At 41.1% G+C, this 18,046-nt stretch overlaps 3 protein-coding genes across 3 annotated transcripts; 1 reads left to right on the top strand and 2 right to left on the bottom strand.

Moving 5' to 3' along the window:
- Positions 1–138: 138 nt before the first annotated feature.
- LOC146304973 (uncharacterized) lies at positions 139–2,073 on the bottom strand. Its single transcript, XM_084713687.1, has one exon. It carries the CDS (start codon positions 1,802–1,804, stop codon positions 554–556), a length of 1,251 nt encoding a protein of 416 aa, XP_084569813.1. The 5' UTR covers positions 1,805–2,073; the 3' UTR covers positions 139–553.
- Positions 2,074–3,060: 987 nt separating this feature from the next.
- LOC146304972 (uncharacterized) lies at positions 3,061–7,695 on the bottom strand. The gene is made up of 2 exons (XM_084713688.1): positions 7,097–7,695; positions 3,061–4,784 (listed from the first exon to the last, which is right to left on the bottom strand). The coding sequence occupies exons 1-2, from the start codon at positions 7,266–7,268 to the stop codon at positions 4,051–4,053; spliced, it is 906 nt and encodes a 301-aa protein (XP_084569814.1). The 5' UTR covers positions 7,269–7,695; the 3' UTR covers positions 3,061–4,050.
- A 2,275-nt stretch (positions 7,696–9,970) lies between these two features.
- Positions 9,971–18,043, top strand: LOC146304971 (NLR family CARD domain-containing protein 3-like). The gene is made up of 11 exons (XM_084713682.1): positions 9,971–9,993; positions 11,441–11,554; positions 11,645–11,776; positions 11,910–11,988; positions 12,068–12,296; positions 12,969–14,778; positions 14,878–15,051; positions 15,274–15,447; positions 15,715–15,888; positions 16,394–16,440; positions 17,085–18,043. The coding sequence occupies exons 2-11, from the start codon at positions 11,478–11,480 to the stop codon at positions 17,648–17,650; spliced, it is 3,462 nt and encodes a 1,153-aa protein (XP_084569808.1). The 5' UTR covers positions 9,971–9,993; positions 11,441–11,477; the 3' UTR covers positions 17,651–18,043.
- The last annotated feature ends 3 nt before the right edge of the window (positions 18,044–18,046 follow it).

Here is an 18,046-nt window from a genome sequence, read left to right as displayed (position 1 = left end):
TGAAACTATATATGTCATTTTCAAGCTACAATATAAAGTGCACTGTATATATTTAAGTCTGAAATGTGCTGTGCTGTTACCAACATATCCCTCACTCTCGACATATTAACAGTCACAGTGTTTCACGTCCCGACAATGTTCTTTCACAAGGACAATAGATTTATTTAACATATTAGAGAACAGTTAGAAATCAAGGGGCCTTACCAGAGGGAGGACCAAAAAATCAAGAAAATCTGAGCCTTTTCACAAAAATCTACCTGGTTTTATTCAGCACAGGATGCACAAAAAGTATCAAAAATCCCACTACAGAATGTGATTTGAATAACATCATCCTTATTTGAAACAATTCTACTACCATACACACACGCAGTCTGTTTTTGAGTAGGTGTCAGACAAAACAGCTACAGAAAGAAAAACAGAGAACTCAACTCGTAAACAAACTTGAAAAGTCTAATATTTTAGATGGACAATAATTTTAATCAGTGGACAATATGCATTTAACCAGATCTCAGTTTCAGTCTCTCCAGTGAAGCCAACAAGCAGATCTGCAGCCTCATTTACTTCCACTGCTTTCACCAGCGCACTTGTGATTTTTCATATGTGCAAGCCGAGTGAATCTTTTATCACAAGCACTGCACCTAAATGGTTTCTCCCCTGTGTGGACAGTCAGGTGACGCCTCAGATTTCCCCCATTTCCAAATGCTTTACCACAAACTGAGCAACTGAAGGGTTTCTCTCCAGTGTGGGTTCTCATGTGTTGTGTCAAGTGGTTGTTTTGAGTGAATCTCATACCACAGACAGAGCAACTGAAAGGTTTCTCCCCTGTGTGAATTCTCATGTGCGTGGAGAACGTGCTTCTGTGAATGAAACTTATTTTACAGACCGAGCATGTGAAAGGTTTTTCTCCAGCATGACTTCTCAAGTGTGATGTCAAAACTGGTTTTCGTACAAATCTTTGACCACAGACAGAACAGCTGAAGGATGGCTTTTCTCTGTGCACATTCAAGTGTCGCTTCATAATTCCTTTTCGTGTAAATGTCTTACCACAAACCGAACAACTAAATGGCTTCTCCCCAGTATGTATTCTCATGTGTTCAGACAAATTGCTTCTGCGACTGAAACTTACATTGCAAACTGCGCATGTGAAAGGTTTTTCTCCCGTATGAACTTTTCCATGTAAGGTCAAAGTTGAGCTTCGTGCAAATCTTTCACCACAAACTGAACAACTGAAGGGTTTTTCCCCTGTGTGGATACTCATGTGTCTCACAACCTCTCCTCTCCATCGAAAAGCTTTCTTACAAACTGAGCAGCTAAAACGTTTTCCTTCTGGGTGAAGTCTCTGAAGGAGTTTATCACCAATATGGATTCTCATGTGTCTGAACAAACTGTATCTGTCACTAAAACCTGCTTTACAAACTGAGCATGTGAAAGCTTTTGCTCCTGGATGAACTCTTAAGTGTGAGGTCAGAGATGAGTTATGTTTGAATCTTTTGCCACAGACAGAACAACTGAAGGGTTTCTCCCTTGTGTGGATTCTCATGTGTCTCTTCAGATGAAAGTTACGGCTGAATCGTTTACCACATTCAGAGCAGCTAAATGATTTCTCACATCCACTGTTATTTTTCAGAGAGTTTAGTCCCGACTGAGGTTCACTGTTTTTCTTCCAATCACAGCTGTCATCAGTCTCAGGATCGGAGGAATGTGACTCCATGTCATTAATATCTGGTTCTAACAGTCTATCTGAATCGGGGTTCCTGGCTGGTTCTAATCCTCCACACTCCTCTCCATCAGCTTCTGTTTTCATCTGTTCAGTTTGGCTTTGATGAAGCTGTGAGGATTGAGGTTTCCCCTCTTGGTCTTCTTCACTCCCACCAGGGAAAGGAGTGAATGTGAATTTGTTGATGTCAGCCTCGTCCAGCCCTTGAACCTGCTCTCCCTCCTGACTGGTCCAGGGTTCCTCCTGTTCCTCTTTGATGTGTGGCAGCTCTGATGGGTCCTCCTGATCCAAACCTGGGCTCCAGTCTTGCTCCTCAGGGGGATGCTTTTCTTTATTTGCCACAAGCAGCTGGACGTCTGGGGAGAATAATAAAATACATCCACGTTTAAGAAAACTGAAATTTCCTTTAAATCACTGTCACCACTTGTTTCTTAAATGTGTAGAAAAATGTTGAACATTATATATAAACATATTTTGAAGTCAAACAAAAATAAATCACATTTTTCAAATCAGAAATGCAATAAAATGACTGTCATTGAGGCAGCTGTTCTTCCATGCTCATGTTATGTGCACATGAGCTTGAACAAACCTTTCCTTTCTTTTTAGATTATTTTTGGGCTTTTGCCTTCATTGTGATAGGACAGCTGAAGATATGACAGGAAAGTGGGGGTAGAGAGAGGGGAAGACAGACAGACAGACAGACAGACAGACAGACAGACAGTTAAACCAGCAGCTGCTGCAGAGGACTGACAGCCTCAATACATGATGCACACACTCTACCAGCTGAGCTATAGGAGCACCCACAAGAGTTTTACTACTATAAGTCATTTTGTTGCATATACTTCTCCTTCTTCTTCTACTACTTGAGCAGAAAACTACATATATGTGGTATATATATTTATTAAACTTACTTTGACGTGGAAATGATCTTTTCTCAAAGCAAAGTCTAGACTGAAATGGTTTTCCTTTTTGTCATTTCTAAGTATTGCAGTTTGGGAAGCACAGTCCTGAGCCTGTGATAACTATACTTTAGCCTTATCAGTAATGTGACTGGCTTTGTTTGTCAACCAAATAATATCAATCTCTTCTACAATCGCTGTTTTCTTGTCTTACAAAAAAGTTTGCTTTTCTCTTTTGGCTCTTGGCTTTTCCTGATGAAAGTCCTGTTTGAGCTGCATTATATAAAAGGAATTCACTTACTGTAAGACAGAACAGATATGTAAGTTAGAAATATTCTTCTCAGAAGCTGTACTTGAACTTAGTCTTAAAATCAACTATCTGAACTATCAGGACTTTCTGAGCATCAGCTCTCACCAAGAAAATAATCAGATCTAGTACTGAGATAAAAGCATCAATCAACTTTATTTATAAAGACAAAAATCATACATCACATATTTTATTCAATCCTGACAGGACACCTGATGAATGTAGTAATGAAAAAAGGGTATTGTCAAAAGAAGATACAGAGGAACTTCAAAATTTAATGATAGCACCCAGCAACCACTGACTGCCAATATGTTCAGGCTTTAGCTGGGAAATCTGTGCAAGTGACGAGTTTGAAACACTCAGGAAATTAATAAAATAAACTCAAAAAATGTCAAAAATGGAAATATACCTTCTGAACCAAGTTTCTTTCTTTTGCCCCACTATAATGGGCATTAATTCATCCTAAAACACACTTTCAAACTCAACAGAAAAAAATATAAGTCACCAAAATCATCTTGGTTAGTCTTTCTACTGTTTCAACAACCACTAACTCTTGTTGGGTAGAAATACATTTTTGAATCACCACTTTAACAGTGAAAATAGTTTGTTCTTTGGCTCGGTGTGTACTGTGTCGGTGAACTGGTCTCCCTCTGAGCAGCAGTTGTTGCTCCGTCTCCACAGGCAGAATATTGAACTAATAAATTAGGAGAAACAAAATCTCCCCCCTCCCCAAAAAGCTACTAGCAAGAACTCTGACATATTCATCCAACCGCCCCAGAGCACTGTACATGTTTTGGAGCATGTAATTTCATTGCAGTGAATTTAAAATTTTATTTTAACATTGGAAGTTATTTTTCCAATATTTTACTCAAAGCTATGCAGGAACATGACTTCACAAATTATATAATTACAGTCAAAATCAATCTGAATGAAGGAGATCTGAATCCTTTGCCACAGACAGAACAACTGAAGGATTTCTGCACTATATGGATTCTCCTATTCCTCACAAACTGAACTGAAACATTTTTTTTTTTTTTACAAAATGAGCAACTGAAATGTTCTTCTTCTGAATGAGGTCTCATATGAGCCGTTAAGGATTTCTTCTGGTGATATCTTTCTCTGCAAACTCAGCAGCTAAATGGCTTTTCTTCCGTATGGCTTCTCATGTGCCTGAACAAACGGAATCTGTCACTAAATCCTGCTTTACAGAGTCGGCATTTGAAATGTTTTCCTCCTGTATGAACACTTAAGTGTGAGGTTAGAGTTGATCTTTGTGTGAATCTTCTACCACAGAAAGCACAACAGAAGGGTTTCTCCCCTGTGTGGATTCTCATGTGTATCTTCAGATCAAAGTTACGGCTGAACTGTTTACCACACTCAGAGCAGCCGAATGATTTCTCACATCCACGATTATTTTTCCGAGGGTTTAAACCTGACTGAGGTTTGCTGCTCTTCTTCCAGACATAACAGTCATCAGACCCATGATTAGAAAAGTCTGAGGTCTTGTCATTAGTGTCCGGTTGTAAATGTCCATCTGAGTTCCCGTCTGCTTCTGGTTCTCCACAGTCCTCTCCATCAGCTTCTGTTCTCATCTGGCATGTTTGTCTTAGATGAAGCTGCGAGGACTGAGGTTTCTCTTCATCTTTTTTTTCACTCTTCACTGGGACAGACGTTAATGTGGATTTGGTGATATCATCATCCTCCAGCGCTGGATGATGCTCTCCCTCCTGACTGGTCCAGAGTTCCCCCTGTTCCTCTTTGATGAGTGGCAGCACTGCTGAATCCTCCTGGTCCAGACCACAGCTCCACTCCTGCTGTTCAGCGGGAACCTCTTCTTCATTCACCAACAGCACCTGGACGTCTGTGGAGAATAATGCAATACGTCCACGTTTTAGAGGATTATAATTTCCTGGTAACATTTTAACAACTATTTTCTGAATGACTATTTTAATAGTTTTAATGTCTTCACTGTAAAGCTCAGAGTACAAAACAAAGGAGCTGACTGTGGACTATAGGAGACAGAGAGGGACACGCTGCCATCACAATCAACGAGTCTTTGGTGGAGAGGTGGACTCACCACACCAACACCATGACAAGACAGCTAGAGAAGCCCGAACCCGATTAGAGCCCAACATTTTCCTGAAAAAGCTTTCAGTGACAGGGACTGGGACTGGCAACAACTAAACTGGGGAGAAAAATAAAAAAAATAAATAAATGAATAAATAAACACGGTACAGCCCAAACCCAACATGAGCCCATGAAATATGTGAGAAATGAGGCCCAAACCGAACCATTTTTAATTTCCAAAAGGGCATTACCAACTAGGGATGCATCAATCAATTATTTTTTAAATGACTAATCTAACAGTTATTTTTCTCTAGTGAATCATAATCAATTATAAACAATTCTAAACATTATTTACTACTGCAGCTCCATACAGGCAGGCCTTCCCACATCCACGTCCAAACCTCAACAGATGATCCAGAATGCGATGGCATGTCTGGTGTTCAACCAGCTCAAAACAGCACACAGTCACCCCGCTGTTCAGATCGCTCCGCCGGCTTCCACTGCCAGCATCAAATTCAAATTCCTGACACTCGCCTGCAAAACAGAAACTAGAACTGCTCCTGCATACTTCAACCTCCCTCTTTCAGATCACAGTACTCTGCCAGTTAAAGACGCCTGATTCAACCACCACAACAGAAACCCATTCCGTGTGTTGATAATCCTCATATATCGTGTTCGGGTGCTGACCAAAAGTAAACAGGATGTGGCCGTCTCCCTGCTGGTGTCTGTCAGTGCTCCGGTACTTCAACTTCAGGTGCTCATGTGGGGCAGCTGTACTGCTGTGATATTTCTAAGATGCAGAACTTACAGTAGAGCTGCAACAATTAATTGCTTAATTGATTATTAAATTAATTGCAAATGTATGATATTTGATTGATCGGTGCAAGAAAATAAAGTCAAAATTCTCTAAAAGGGAATATTTTTTGGTTTCTTTACTCCTCAGGGACAGTAAACTGAATATCTCTGGGTTGTGACTAAAAGACGGAATTTGAAGATATCGTAGGTTTCAGGAAAGGCTTTTTTCCAATTTACTGACATTTTAGAGCAAACAACTATTAATCGAGAAAATAACTGACCGATTATTGACTATGAAAAGCCATGATTTGACTGGAACGCTGCTTGTGGTTTTGTTTCTGTGACAAACAGATTAACATTAGCTTTGAGTAAAAAGACAAAAAAAACACCAAAGTCAGAAAGTGGTGTTTACCTGTATGTTTTTGATGTACGAGGCTGGGATGTAACTGGTGTCCCCTGAGCTGCAGCGGGACCGCTGTGTTTGTTGCTCCTCTCCAGGATTTGGAAACCTTCTCTGGCTGCAAACTGCAGCGAGTTTGGCTCCGCGGATCAGAAGGTCTATGTTACCAGGAGTGCAGTACTTGAATACTTGCACAACTTTTACAAATGTGCTGCGAGCTTGATGAACTATTTCTCTGAACTAAAAACAGCACAGGTCCAACAGAAGGCCAAGGAAATTCACAAACAGTAATATATTGAAAATGCTGATTACTCGAAATTCTCAAATATCTTGTTTTGTCCGAAACACTTTATATTCAGTTTACTGTCATCGAGGAGTAAAGAACCAGAAAATATTTGCATTTATGATGCTGGAATCAGAGGATCTGGACATTTATTATAAAAACCTCACTCAATATCATTAATCGATAATCAAAAAGTCAATTGACAACTGAATTCATTGCAGCTCTTGTAAAGTGAATCAAAAAACTTAAATATACTTTGGCTTTTATAGAACATGTTGCTTAAGAATTCAAATTAAATGCTCTGATATAATACGTTAAATCAGAAATCAGTATCACTGATATTTATGGTGAACAGTGACAGATACCAGTACAGACAGATTCAGCTGGACAGGCCGATATCAGTCCTGATATTTATCATGGATCCCTAATAAAAATAAATATCTGTTGTGGCAGGCTGATGTACAGTTGTCATAAAATGATTGACCTGGTTATAAAACAGCTGATACCAGGAAGTAAACAGGTAATGCACATAAATAACATTCTGATGTTTAAAGAGCTTGTACACAGGCAGTGGATCAGAACTTCTTCCAGCAGATTAAAGTGAGAATAAGGAGTAAAGTGGACTAACCTGCGCTGTGTAAGCGGACTTCAGGCTTGAAAACAGCGTCCAGTAGTTTCTGTTGTCGACTAAGAGTCTCCTCGTACTCTGATATCGATCTTTCAAACAGCTCGAATATCTCCTCAGCAGCAGCACTCAGTCTCTGGTTGATAAAAGCTCTCAGAGTTTGGACTTTGGACATTTTTTTTCACTAATTCACAGCTACTTTTCCTCCACACACAGTCCGTTAAAAACTATTTGCTCACTGTGATGTGTGTTCGTCTCCGTCTATGTCCAGCTACAGGCTAAGTTAGCTTCATTAGCTCCGCGGGCCAGCAAGAGTTAATTCAGACGTGAAACTTTTAAATAAAGAGAATAAATCAGAGTCCGTTCATACAGCTCGACCTACAGTTTTGGTCTCTTAAAGCTCCTCCGATTGGCGCTGTGAGGCCGAACTCTTCGTCTATTTACTGCAGCGAGCTAAGCTAACGTCCTTTAGCATTCTCTGCTAACACGAGATCAGACTGTGCTGAAACAAACCGGAAGTTTACACAAAGTCCACTTCAACAAGTTTAACACACACACCGGCTCTGCTGCTTCACTCCGATTGGATCTTATAGTAACGCTGTACGTAATACGCGCTGGAAAAATGTTAGCATGTTAGCCACGGTCAGTACACTTCCGGTACGCACTTCCTTTGCTCGTTTTCAAAACAAGTGAGCAAACTATATCTTTTCCCCCGAAACTATATTAAAAATAAAACACTTACATAGTTCTTGTAGGAATAATGATTAGGGTTGAGAGGTTTACTTAAAAATGTATTCCGATACAGTTACTAACTACCTGTTAAAAATACCATAATATGAAAGTAATAAAACCTGTAAAAACGTAAAATAAAACTTTCCATTACTTTCTGATGACCTCAATATAAAATATGGTGAAAACTGTCAGAAATGGCGCCATTGCTAAAATGTGACAATTTACCTGGTGTCACTGCAAACCCATTGCAGCGATGTTACTACACCTTTACATTTCAAACATTATTTTGCAGTGATGTTCCTGCAGCATTACACTTAAAATGTTACATTGCAGCAACATTACTGCAACTTCATACTTAAAATATGACTTTGCATCAGTGTTGCTCAAACTGTTATGTTGCAGTGATGTTCCTTCAATATTACATTTAAATTGTAATGCAAAATAAAGTGCATAAGTATCCCATGTGCCACACAGGTGAGTCATCATAAGTTTCAAAAATAACCCGTTTCGTGGTCTTATAGGAGCTAACAGCCTCCCCCAGTGAGTGCACAAGGATTTCTGTCCCACAGAGTCTTTCACTAAATTAAAAAAAAAAACTCCATTAAAAAATCAGACAGTGATGCTCATCAAAAGTGGAGAAAACTGATTAAGAAATCAGAGTCCTGTGAAGTCCACTCAGAAGCACTTTTATTCATCTCCTCACCCAGACGTTTTTGCAAATGACATCCTACACTAATCTGAGCAGCTGCAGCTGTCCGTCCGAAGAGAGGCTCATATTGAGATGAAGCCTCAGAGTCTCCTCTGCACTCCTGCCTTCATCTTTTTTACTCCAGCAGGATGTGGCAGACCCAGCTGCAGTGACAGACTGTGATTGAGCCTGGTGTCGTTACTGTGGCTTTCAGTTCTTACTAAAACAGAGAATTAACTTCAGGGACACGCTTCCATCACAAGAAAATATTTTCCCACAATGCCAACCTCAGTTGCTCTGAACAGTCTCCATTTTTATATGTATTCTGCATCACACTACAGCATGATTTGACATGGTTCATTTAGCATGGCTTGGTATTCAATATCCATCATTTAGCTTCAACTCAACTCTACAATTCAACAAATCATGCATTTAGTTCTTTAACTTTATTCATCTTTAGTTATCTGAGTACTCATTCAGTTCCTGTTCACTTCCACACTGCATGTCCTTGATTGCCAGTTCTTTTGGTTCCTAATGAGGGCCCAGGACACACTCTTGGGGGGCTCGTGGCGGTTATAAGGGATGAGGCACGACAGGAAATTGAACTGGGTGGCGTCAAGTCCCAGGTCTTCAAGCTGTGTGAGCAGTCTGCACAGGATGATTGTGTTAAACACTGAGCTGTTGTCCATAAACAGCATTTTGGCATAATTGCCCCTGTGCCCCCTCAGGAATCAGTCCAGCTGCGGAAAAGGAAGTAGGGGCCGTGTTCCATTCCGATGTTCTGGAGAGACAGAAGCAGGGGTTTATGGGATGGATAATAAGAATTGGACTGTGCTGATAAAAGGCACACTGCATATGTAGTACACTGCAGAACCAATTATAAAGTGCAGTTTAATTCAGGAACACACATCACATGAAACTTTAAACCATGAGTCTGTTTCTCGTGATGCATGCTGGGAAGTTTTCTCGCCTACAATGCAAACAACTACTTTATTACAGTATATTGTCTTGAATTCACTCTGAACGTTGTGGTGAGATCAGTGTTGCCAGGTTTGATGTTTTCCAGTCCGACAGGTGATCAAAATCCACCCAAGGTGAGTTTAAAAAAACAAACAAACAAAAAAAAAAACGCCCAAATATTATCTACAATCACAATTTATCGCAGTTTATAATTATTACAATTAGAATAAATAATAAAACAAAATTCAAGTGTGCACAGGTGATACAATGCAGATAGGAGGCTACGGACACAAACAAATAAAAGAAATTATTAAACTAACTACCGTAAGTAAAATAAAGAAATAAAATAAACTACACTTTTAAGTAAACTCAAAGAGAGTGAGACAGAGAAGTGCATGAAATAAATAATGTTCATTTCACTCTGCATAATGTAACCAAAACAGACCAAGTGGGCGGAAAACCATCCAAACTGGCAACACTGGCGCAGTTCGTTTTCTCCGTCTCAAAACTCCAGCTGAAGGTAATGTAACGAGTTTAAAATGTTTTACTTATTAACAGAGGCTGTTTTTAGCTCAGTTTCACCAGAAACAGCAAAAAATTATCGCTTGATTGTTATTTTTTACAAAATGACAGTTGAACTGTAAAGCGTGACGAAGGAGCTGAAACAAACTGTCCGCCATGCTGTATCGATATCTGGGAGTGTAAACTGTTGAATAAGGACAGGATTAGTTGGGTTAGTTGATCGTCAGTAGTTAAACACAGCTGTTATTCCTGTGAAACACAACTTTCACTGATCACTGATGGCAGTTATTCAGTCTGATTCAGCCTGCAGAGGAGGCGGAGATGAAGCGCTGCTGTCCCGCTATCTGAGCCTCTGAATGCGGCTTCAGTCGGACGGACAGCCGCTGGAAAACAACTGTTTGTGTCTGAGAGGAGTCCGAGGCATCGTTTATTCCAGGACACTTCTGGATCTCTATTGATATATTTATGTTGTATGTAGGATTTTCAATGCAGCACTTGTACTCGTAATGGTGCATTTTGCAATTGCGCTTCATTTGACAGTGACAGAGCCATTTGTTGAATAAGGAAAATTAAACTTAACTTTAATTTAAAATTAAAATTAACTTAAAATGAGATTTAAAAAAAATCTTTAAAAAAAACTTAATAAAGAAAATGGAGGAGAAAACATGTTTGTATCTTATAAATTAGTGTTGATTAATTGATTGTTAGCATTTTCAACCATTTATTAAAGAAAACACAAAGTTTGCAAGTTTGGAGAGGTGACTGTGACAAATCTGAGAAATCAGAGCACTCAGTCCCGTCCAGAAAACCCCCAAATCCAGTCCAGTCCAGTGAAATCCAGTCCGGGTCACCGTGACGTCAGTCGGGTTTTTCCTCCAGCGGCTGAGGCTTGACGACGATATGATGCGCTGATGTGTCACATTCAGGGATTAAGGACCAGGACTTGGACAAACCTTGACTTACGCAGCCAAATACAGACTCTGCTCTCCAGGCAAGTTCATCTCAGACGAGCCTATTTTCTACAGGGAGGCTCAGTGTAGATGGAGAGATCACATCAGTACGTCTCAGTCCTTCTGTGTGCTGGGCTGCTTTTTTTTAACGTCACTGCAGCTTCATGACGTCATCTAGTGGACTGATAGTAGGACTGCAGCAGTTGAAGGTAGCTCCTTCCTCTGCCTCATGCTGCTGTCTGTCTTTATTTAACTTACACTGATATTACAGGTGCAACAGATCACAAAACTCACCGCTGGGATCAGATCATGGTTATGAGTCACAAATCAGATAATTTATTAGGATCAGCAAAAAAAAAAAAACTGAACTGTACATGAAGACAAGTTTAAAAAACAGATCACATAGCTACGATCGATTACACCAGTAACTGATATGAAACAGCAAATCACCGGAGGAGCCGATGATGTAAAGGGTGATTTGTGTTTCCTCTGCAGATCTGCAGTGTGTGTGAGCTGATCTGAGTCCAGCAGCATGAATCAGTGTGAGGACAGAGAGGAGGGAGTCCCTCCCTCTAAAACCACTCTGTGTGATGAAGATGAAGCTCAGAGGTGAGATGAAGATCTCTAACTGTCCATCATGTCAGAGTTCACTCCACCATCATGGTTCACACTCAGAGCTCTGTGTGTGTTTTGTTGAAGCCCAGAGCAGCTGTGCACACCTGACTCTGCTGGACCTGAACCTGGACCTGAATCCAGCTGTGTGTCCCACAGCAGTGACTGGTCCAAGGAAATCATTATTGATTTTAAAGAAGGACATGTACCTGAAACTCTGTAAGTTTATATGAAATAGTGTTGGACAGTTTGATTCTATGTTTTAATCAATACTTTAAGTCAAAGCTGCTTGTTTCTGTTTGAAAGCTGGACAGATAAAACGTGAGCTAATTCTTTATGATTTCCTCCACAGAATTGACCAGGGGAGCTCAGAGGATCCCGGTGGTCAGTCTGAGCAGCAGGATCAAACACACCTGGATTCTATATTTATGGTCCGTACATGTACAGGTTCTGATGTTTGGTTCCACGAGTTTAGTTTGATTGCTTCATTCATACAATATTGTGTTCCAGCTGCTGCAGGAGAACCTTGTTACTTTTGTAAAGAAGGAGCTGAAGAAGTTCCAGAGGGTTCTGAGTCCAGATTGCCCAGAATGCTTTGAGAGTCTGCTAGAGAATGAGGAGGAGTCGGGTGGTGAGGATGAAGAGCAGAGGAGGAGCAGCAGAGAGGCATTTCTGAAGATCACACTGCACTTCCTGAGGACGATGAAGCAGGAGGATCTGGCTGACCGTCTGCAGAGAAGTAAGAGGATTTCTTTAAGTTATCAGCCTGATGTCTCTGTGTTTTTCTGTTTTTAAGAGCTTAGAGAGAAGTGGTTGAACAGTCACTCTTAAAGTCAGGTGCCACTCAGAGTCTCTTCTGACAAATGATAGTTAGTTTTCCCACTAAAATTAAACTCCACAAAACATGGATTAAATAAACCAAGTTTAGTCCACAGTCACACTAGTTTGATCCAGCTCTTACAAACGAAAAGGGCATTAAAGTCAAAAGTCTCCTCCTGGTTTTGCTAAAGAAAAAAACAGGAAACCACAATAGAAAAATAAGTCTCTGATCACAATTTAACAGTCTGCAAAGATTATTGGCAATATTTACAGGAGTACATTGTGCCCTGTAGTCAGTCAGGTTTGCAAAGTTGGTGTTAACTCAACCAGCAACTCCTGGTAGGAATCAAGTAAATAACCATAATACTGTTCTCACTTACTTACTGTGTAGAATATTCAGATTTAAATTATTTATGGACATTTATTTACTGGCTTACTTTTTTTTGCAAAGCTGTAAGTATCATGAAATTCTGAAAACCTCAGAACTAAACATTGACAAGAATAAACCTTACTTACTAGCTCATTCTTTTTCAGAAACAGAAGTGGTTGTTATTTCCTTGAGAGTATTCAATAATATTACTTATACTTTCAGAACATCCTGACATGTGCCAGTTTAACCTCAAATCTAACCTGAAGAAGAAGTTCCAGTGTGTGTTTGAGGGGATTTCTAAAGCAGGAAAACCAACCCTTCTGAACCAGATCTACACAGAGCTCTACATCACAGAGGGAGGGACTGCAGAGGTCAATAAAGACCATGAGGTCAGACAGATTGAAACAGCATCCAGGAAACCAGACAGACCAGAAACAACAATCAGACAAGAAGACATCTTTAAACCTTTACCTGGAAGAGATGAACCAATCAGAACAGTGATGACAAAGGGAGTGGCTGGCATCGGGAAAACAGTCTTAACACAGAAGTTCACTCTGGACTGGACTGAAGACAAAACCAACCAGGACATACAGTTCATGTTTCCATTCACTTTCAGAGAGCTGAATGTGCTGAAAGAGAAAAAGTTCAGCTTGGTGGAACTTGTTCATCACTTCTTCACTGAAACCAAAGAAGCAGGAATCTGCAGGTTTGAAGAGTTCCAGGTTGTGTTCATCTTTGATGGTCTGGATGAGTGTCGACTTCCTCTGGACTTCAACAAAACTAAAATCCTGACTGATGTTACAAAGTCCACCTCAGTGGATGTGCTGCTGACAAACCTCATCAGGGGGAAACTGCTTCCCTCTGCTCGCCTCTGGATAACCACACGACCTGCAGCAGCCAATCAGATCCCTCCTGGGTGTGTTGACAGGGTTACAGAGATCAGAGGGTTCACTGACCCACAGAAGGAGGACTACTTCAGGAAGAGATTCAGAGATAAGGAGCAGACCAGCAGAATCACGTCCCACATCAAGACATCACGAAGCCTCCACATCATGTGTCACATCCCAGTCTTCTGCTGGATCACTGCTACAGTTCTGGAGGACGTGTTGAAGACCAGAGAGGGAGGAGAGCTGCCCAAGACCCTGACTGAGATGTACATCCACTTCCTGGTGGTTCAGTCCAAACTGAAGAACGTCAAGTATGATGGAGGATCTGAGACAGATCCACACTGGAGTCCAGAGAGCAGGAAGATGATTGAGTCTCTGGGAAAACTGGCTTTTGATCAGCTGCAGAAAGGAAACCTGATCTTCTATGAATCAGACCTGACAGAGTGTGGCATCGATATCAGAGCAGCCTCAGTGTACTCAGGAGTGTTCACACAGATCTTTAAAGAGGAGAGAGGACTGTACCAGGACAAGGTGTTCTGCTTCGTCCATCTGAGTGTTCAGGAGTTTCTGGCTGCTCTTCATGTCCATCTGACATTCATCAACTCTGGAGTCAATCTGCTGTCAGAAGAACAAGAAACATCTCAGAGTTTTAAAACAAGAAAATATGAATCTCCAGAGACACACTTCTACCAGACTGCTGTGGACCAGGCCTTACAGAGTCCTAATGGACACCTGGACTTGTTCCTCCGCTTCCTCCTGGGTCTTTCACTGCAGACCAACCAGAATCTCCTACGAGGTTTGCTGACAAACAAAGGAAGTGACTCAAAAACCAATCAGGTAACAGTCAAGTACATCAAGAAGAGGATTGAAGAGAAGCTCTGTCCTGAAAGAAGCATCAATCTGTTCCACTGCCTGAATGAACTGAATGATCGTTCTCTGGTGGAACAGATCCAACAGTACCTGAGTTCAGGAAGTCTCTCCAGACATTATCTGTCTCCTGCTCAGTGGTCAGCTCTGGTCTTCATCTTACTGTCATCAGAAAAAGATCTGGACGTGTTTGACCTGAAGAAATGGTGTTCTTCTGAGTCTTCAGAGGAGGCCCTCCAGTTTCTTATGCCAGTGGTCAAAGCCTCCAGGAAATCTCTGTAAGAACATAGATATTTGCATATGCTGAAAATATATATTTTTAATGCACAATCAGTTTCATCCTCTACTTGTGTGTTAATTTCACATTGTCTCTCCAGACTGAGGGGCTGTAACCTGTCAGAGAGAAGCTGTGAAGCTCTGTCTTCAGTTCTCAGCTCTGAATCCTCCAGTCTGAAGGAGCTGGACCTGAGTAACAACAACCTGCAGGATTCAGGAGCGTCTCTCCTATCTGTTGGACTGGAGAATCCACACTGTAAACTAGAAACTCTCAGGTAAGAACAAGTTATTGACTGTTGTAATTGTGTAGGCCCCTGTCATGCCACCAAAATATTTCTGACCTGTCAAGGCATGGACTCCACAAACATCTGACGGTGTCCTGTGGTGTCTGCCACCAAGACGTTAGCAGCAAATCCTTTAAATTGGATTTTAATGGAGTGGAAGGTGTTTTTAAAAAGGTAACCTGTTCTTCTTCTTGTTCATTGTTTCCTCTCCAGACTGAGTGGCTGTAACCTGTCAGAGAGAAGCTGTGAAGTTCTGTCCTCAGTTCTCAGATCACAGTCCTCTAGTCTGACAGACCTGGACCTGAGTAACAACAACCTGCAGGATTCAGGACTGAAGCTGGTGTCTGATGGACTGAAGAGTCCAAACTGTACTCTGGAAACTCTCAGGTCAGGATTCATCAACCCAACAACTAATCTGTGCAGGATTGTGTCTGTTAATATGATTCATTACAGGAACTTTAACTAAACTTCAATGATGATTTTAAAGATTTATTCTTAATTTGTATCTGGATCAAAATGTACCTGAAGAAAAACAAAGACATGCAGGGAGGTTGATGAAGTCTTTGGAGGCTGTTTCTTCTTGTCTTTGACTGACAGCAGGAGCCTCAGATGATGTGATCATGTGATCATGTGTGTTGTTTTGTGTGTTTGCAGCCTGTCAGGTTGTCTGATCACAGAGGAAGGCTGTGCTTCTCTGGCCTCAGCTCTGAGCTCCAACCCCTCCCATCTGAGAGAGCTGGACCTGAGCTACAATCATCCAGGAGACTCAGGAGTCCAGCTTCTGTCTGCTGGACTAAAGGATCCACACTGGAGACTGAAGACTCTCAGGTATGAAGAGGCCTGCTGCAGCCACAGACAGTCAGTCTGATAGAGGAGGAGGAGCTGCAAACATTTTCTCTGTCTGTTTGCGTCATGGTGGACACATGTGGGAAACCTTTTTCCTTTGCTCTGAACACAAACATTGGTTGAACACAAACAGGTGTTATTTGTGTAGGAGGGTTCAAAGGAGAACATCTCTAGGAACTAAAATTATAATTGCCTCTTGGTAATAATTGATTCAGTTGATTCAGTGTCTGCATGCTAAAAGAGCTGCCTGTCATGTTGAGAAATATTCGTTTTCGCCGTCTTTTCAAGAATCAAATGATAAATACCCAGATCTTTTTTAAATAACCGTCTGGTCTAATTCACACCAGGTGGAGAGATGCCTTTGAGAATTAATCTTTACTTAATAAGAACTCAAATAATGAGAGTATGATTGTGAGAGTGAGGTAACGTCCATGTTTCCATGCTGAAAGAGGAAGTGCTGCTCTGACCCTCCTCCTCCTCCTTTCAGGGCGGAGCCTGCTGGAGTCCGATGGTTGAGACCAGGTCTAAGGAAGTGTAAGTGTGTTTTTAATTTTAATTCATGAAAACAAAGCAGCACACATTCAACTATCCTGTTAAAGACTTTTTACATCTCTGACGTCTTCTGCTAAATTCACTGCCATATTTCCCTCGAAGACTTCTGATTTAATAAAACAACAGTTATAAACATTTTTAAACTGTGTCATTAAGACAAAAACGTCACATATATTCCTTTTTACATGGCACGAAAATTAATACCAAATTATATTAAATGTTCACCAAATGAATTAGTGTGTGTTTATGACTTGTAGGAAATCAAATGCCATTAGTCTGGTTTCACTAAAGTTCAAATGATTTGAAGTGGGGTTATGTGATGTAATTAATAGTCAGTCTGTTATCCACAGGACAGAGACAGAGAGAAATCTGTGGATTTCGACACTCAGCATTATCATGTTTTCACCACTACTCTTTGCAGACAGATGGGCCTTTAATTTTCCTAACCATAGTACTTTGTGTTCCTCAGAATAAAAGCACCTGTGTGCTGCTGAGTCAGAATCAGCAGTTTATGGTAGAAACAACAAACACAAGAAAATAAAAATGAGTAATTATGAAAGCAGCGACTAAATGCCAGACACATCATGAGATACAACTAATACTTCTCGTCTTTTTCTCTCCATCAGATTCGTGTGAACTCACATTCGACACAAACACAGCAAACAAAGAGCTCAAACTGTCTGATGACAAGCGGAAGGTGACACGTGTGAAGGAGCTTCAGTCGTATCCTGATCATCCAGACAGATTTGACCGCTGTCCTCAGCTGCTGTGTAGAAACTGTCTGACTGGTCGCTGTTTCTGGGAGGTGGAGTGGACAGGAGAGGTTCACATCTCAGTGAGTTACAGAGGAATCGGCAGGAGAGGAGACAAAGAGGACTGTTTGTTTGGAGGGAATTATCAGTCCTGGACTCTGGAGTGCTATGATGGTGGTCGTTACGCTGTCTATCACAATAACAGCGGAACATCCATCTCCTCCTCCTCCTCCTCCTCCTCCTCCTCCTCCTCCGTCTCTGACAGAGTAGCAGTGTATGTGGACTGTCCTGCTGGCTCTCTGTCCTTCTACAGAGTCTCCTCTGACACACTGATCCACCTCCACACCTTCAACACCACGTTCACTGAACCTCTGTATCCTGGATTTGGGTTTGAGTTTCAGTTCATGTCTGGTTCCTCAGTGTCTCTGTGTCCTCTGTAGGCGTCTCCTGCTGTTGGAGAAACATCCTTCTCGCCAATGAACAGTTGTGTTGAGTCTGTGCAATCACAGTGAGCAGTTCCTGCTTCCCTGAACAGGGAGCTGACCAATCAGAGCAGAGTGGGCTTTTCAGGAGGCGGTACAGGAACTAAAGCAGTGTTTCAAAGAGAGGGTGAATAAAAAAGGTGCAAAAATGGCTGTTATCAGAAAAATAATCTGTTTTATGATCATTGTTTCTGATTGGATGGATTCAAGAAGTTATCATCACCCCATGCTGCAATTATCCCTGGTCTCCCCCACTAGGTAGCAATCAGGTCTGTGTACATTTTATGTTGGCAGTTAATATTATAGTTAAGATCATGTTTATAGACACTTTCTCACTTCTGATGCATCAAATAC

Source organism: Lutjanus erythropterus, chromosome 24 (assembly GCF_056507025.1).
Source record: "Lutjanus erythropterus isolate fLutEry1 chromosome 24, fLutEry1.hap2, whole genome shotgun sequence".
NCBI classification, from domain to species: Eukaryota; Metazoa; Chordata; class Actinopteri; order Lutjaniformes; family Lutjanidae; genus Lutjanus; species Lutjanus erythropterus.
The sequence above is the reverse complement of the archived record's forward strand: the minus strand, read 5'-3'. Positions and strand labels throughout refer to the sequence as shown.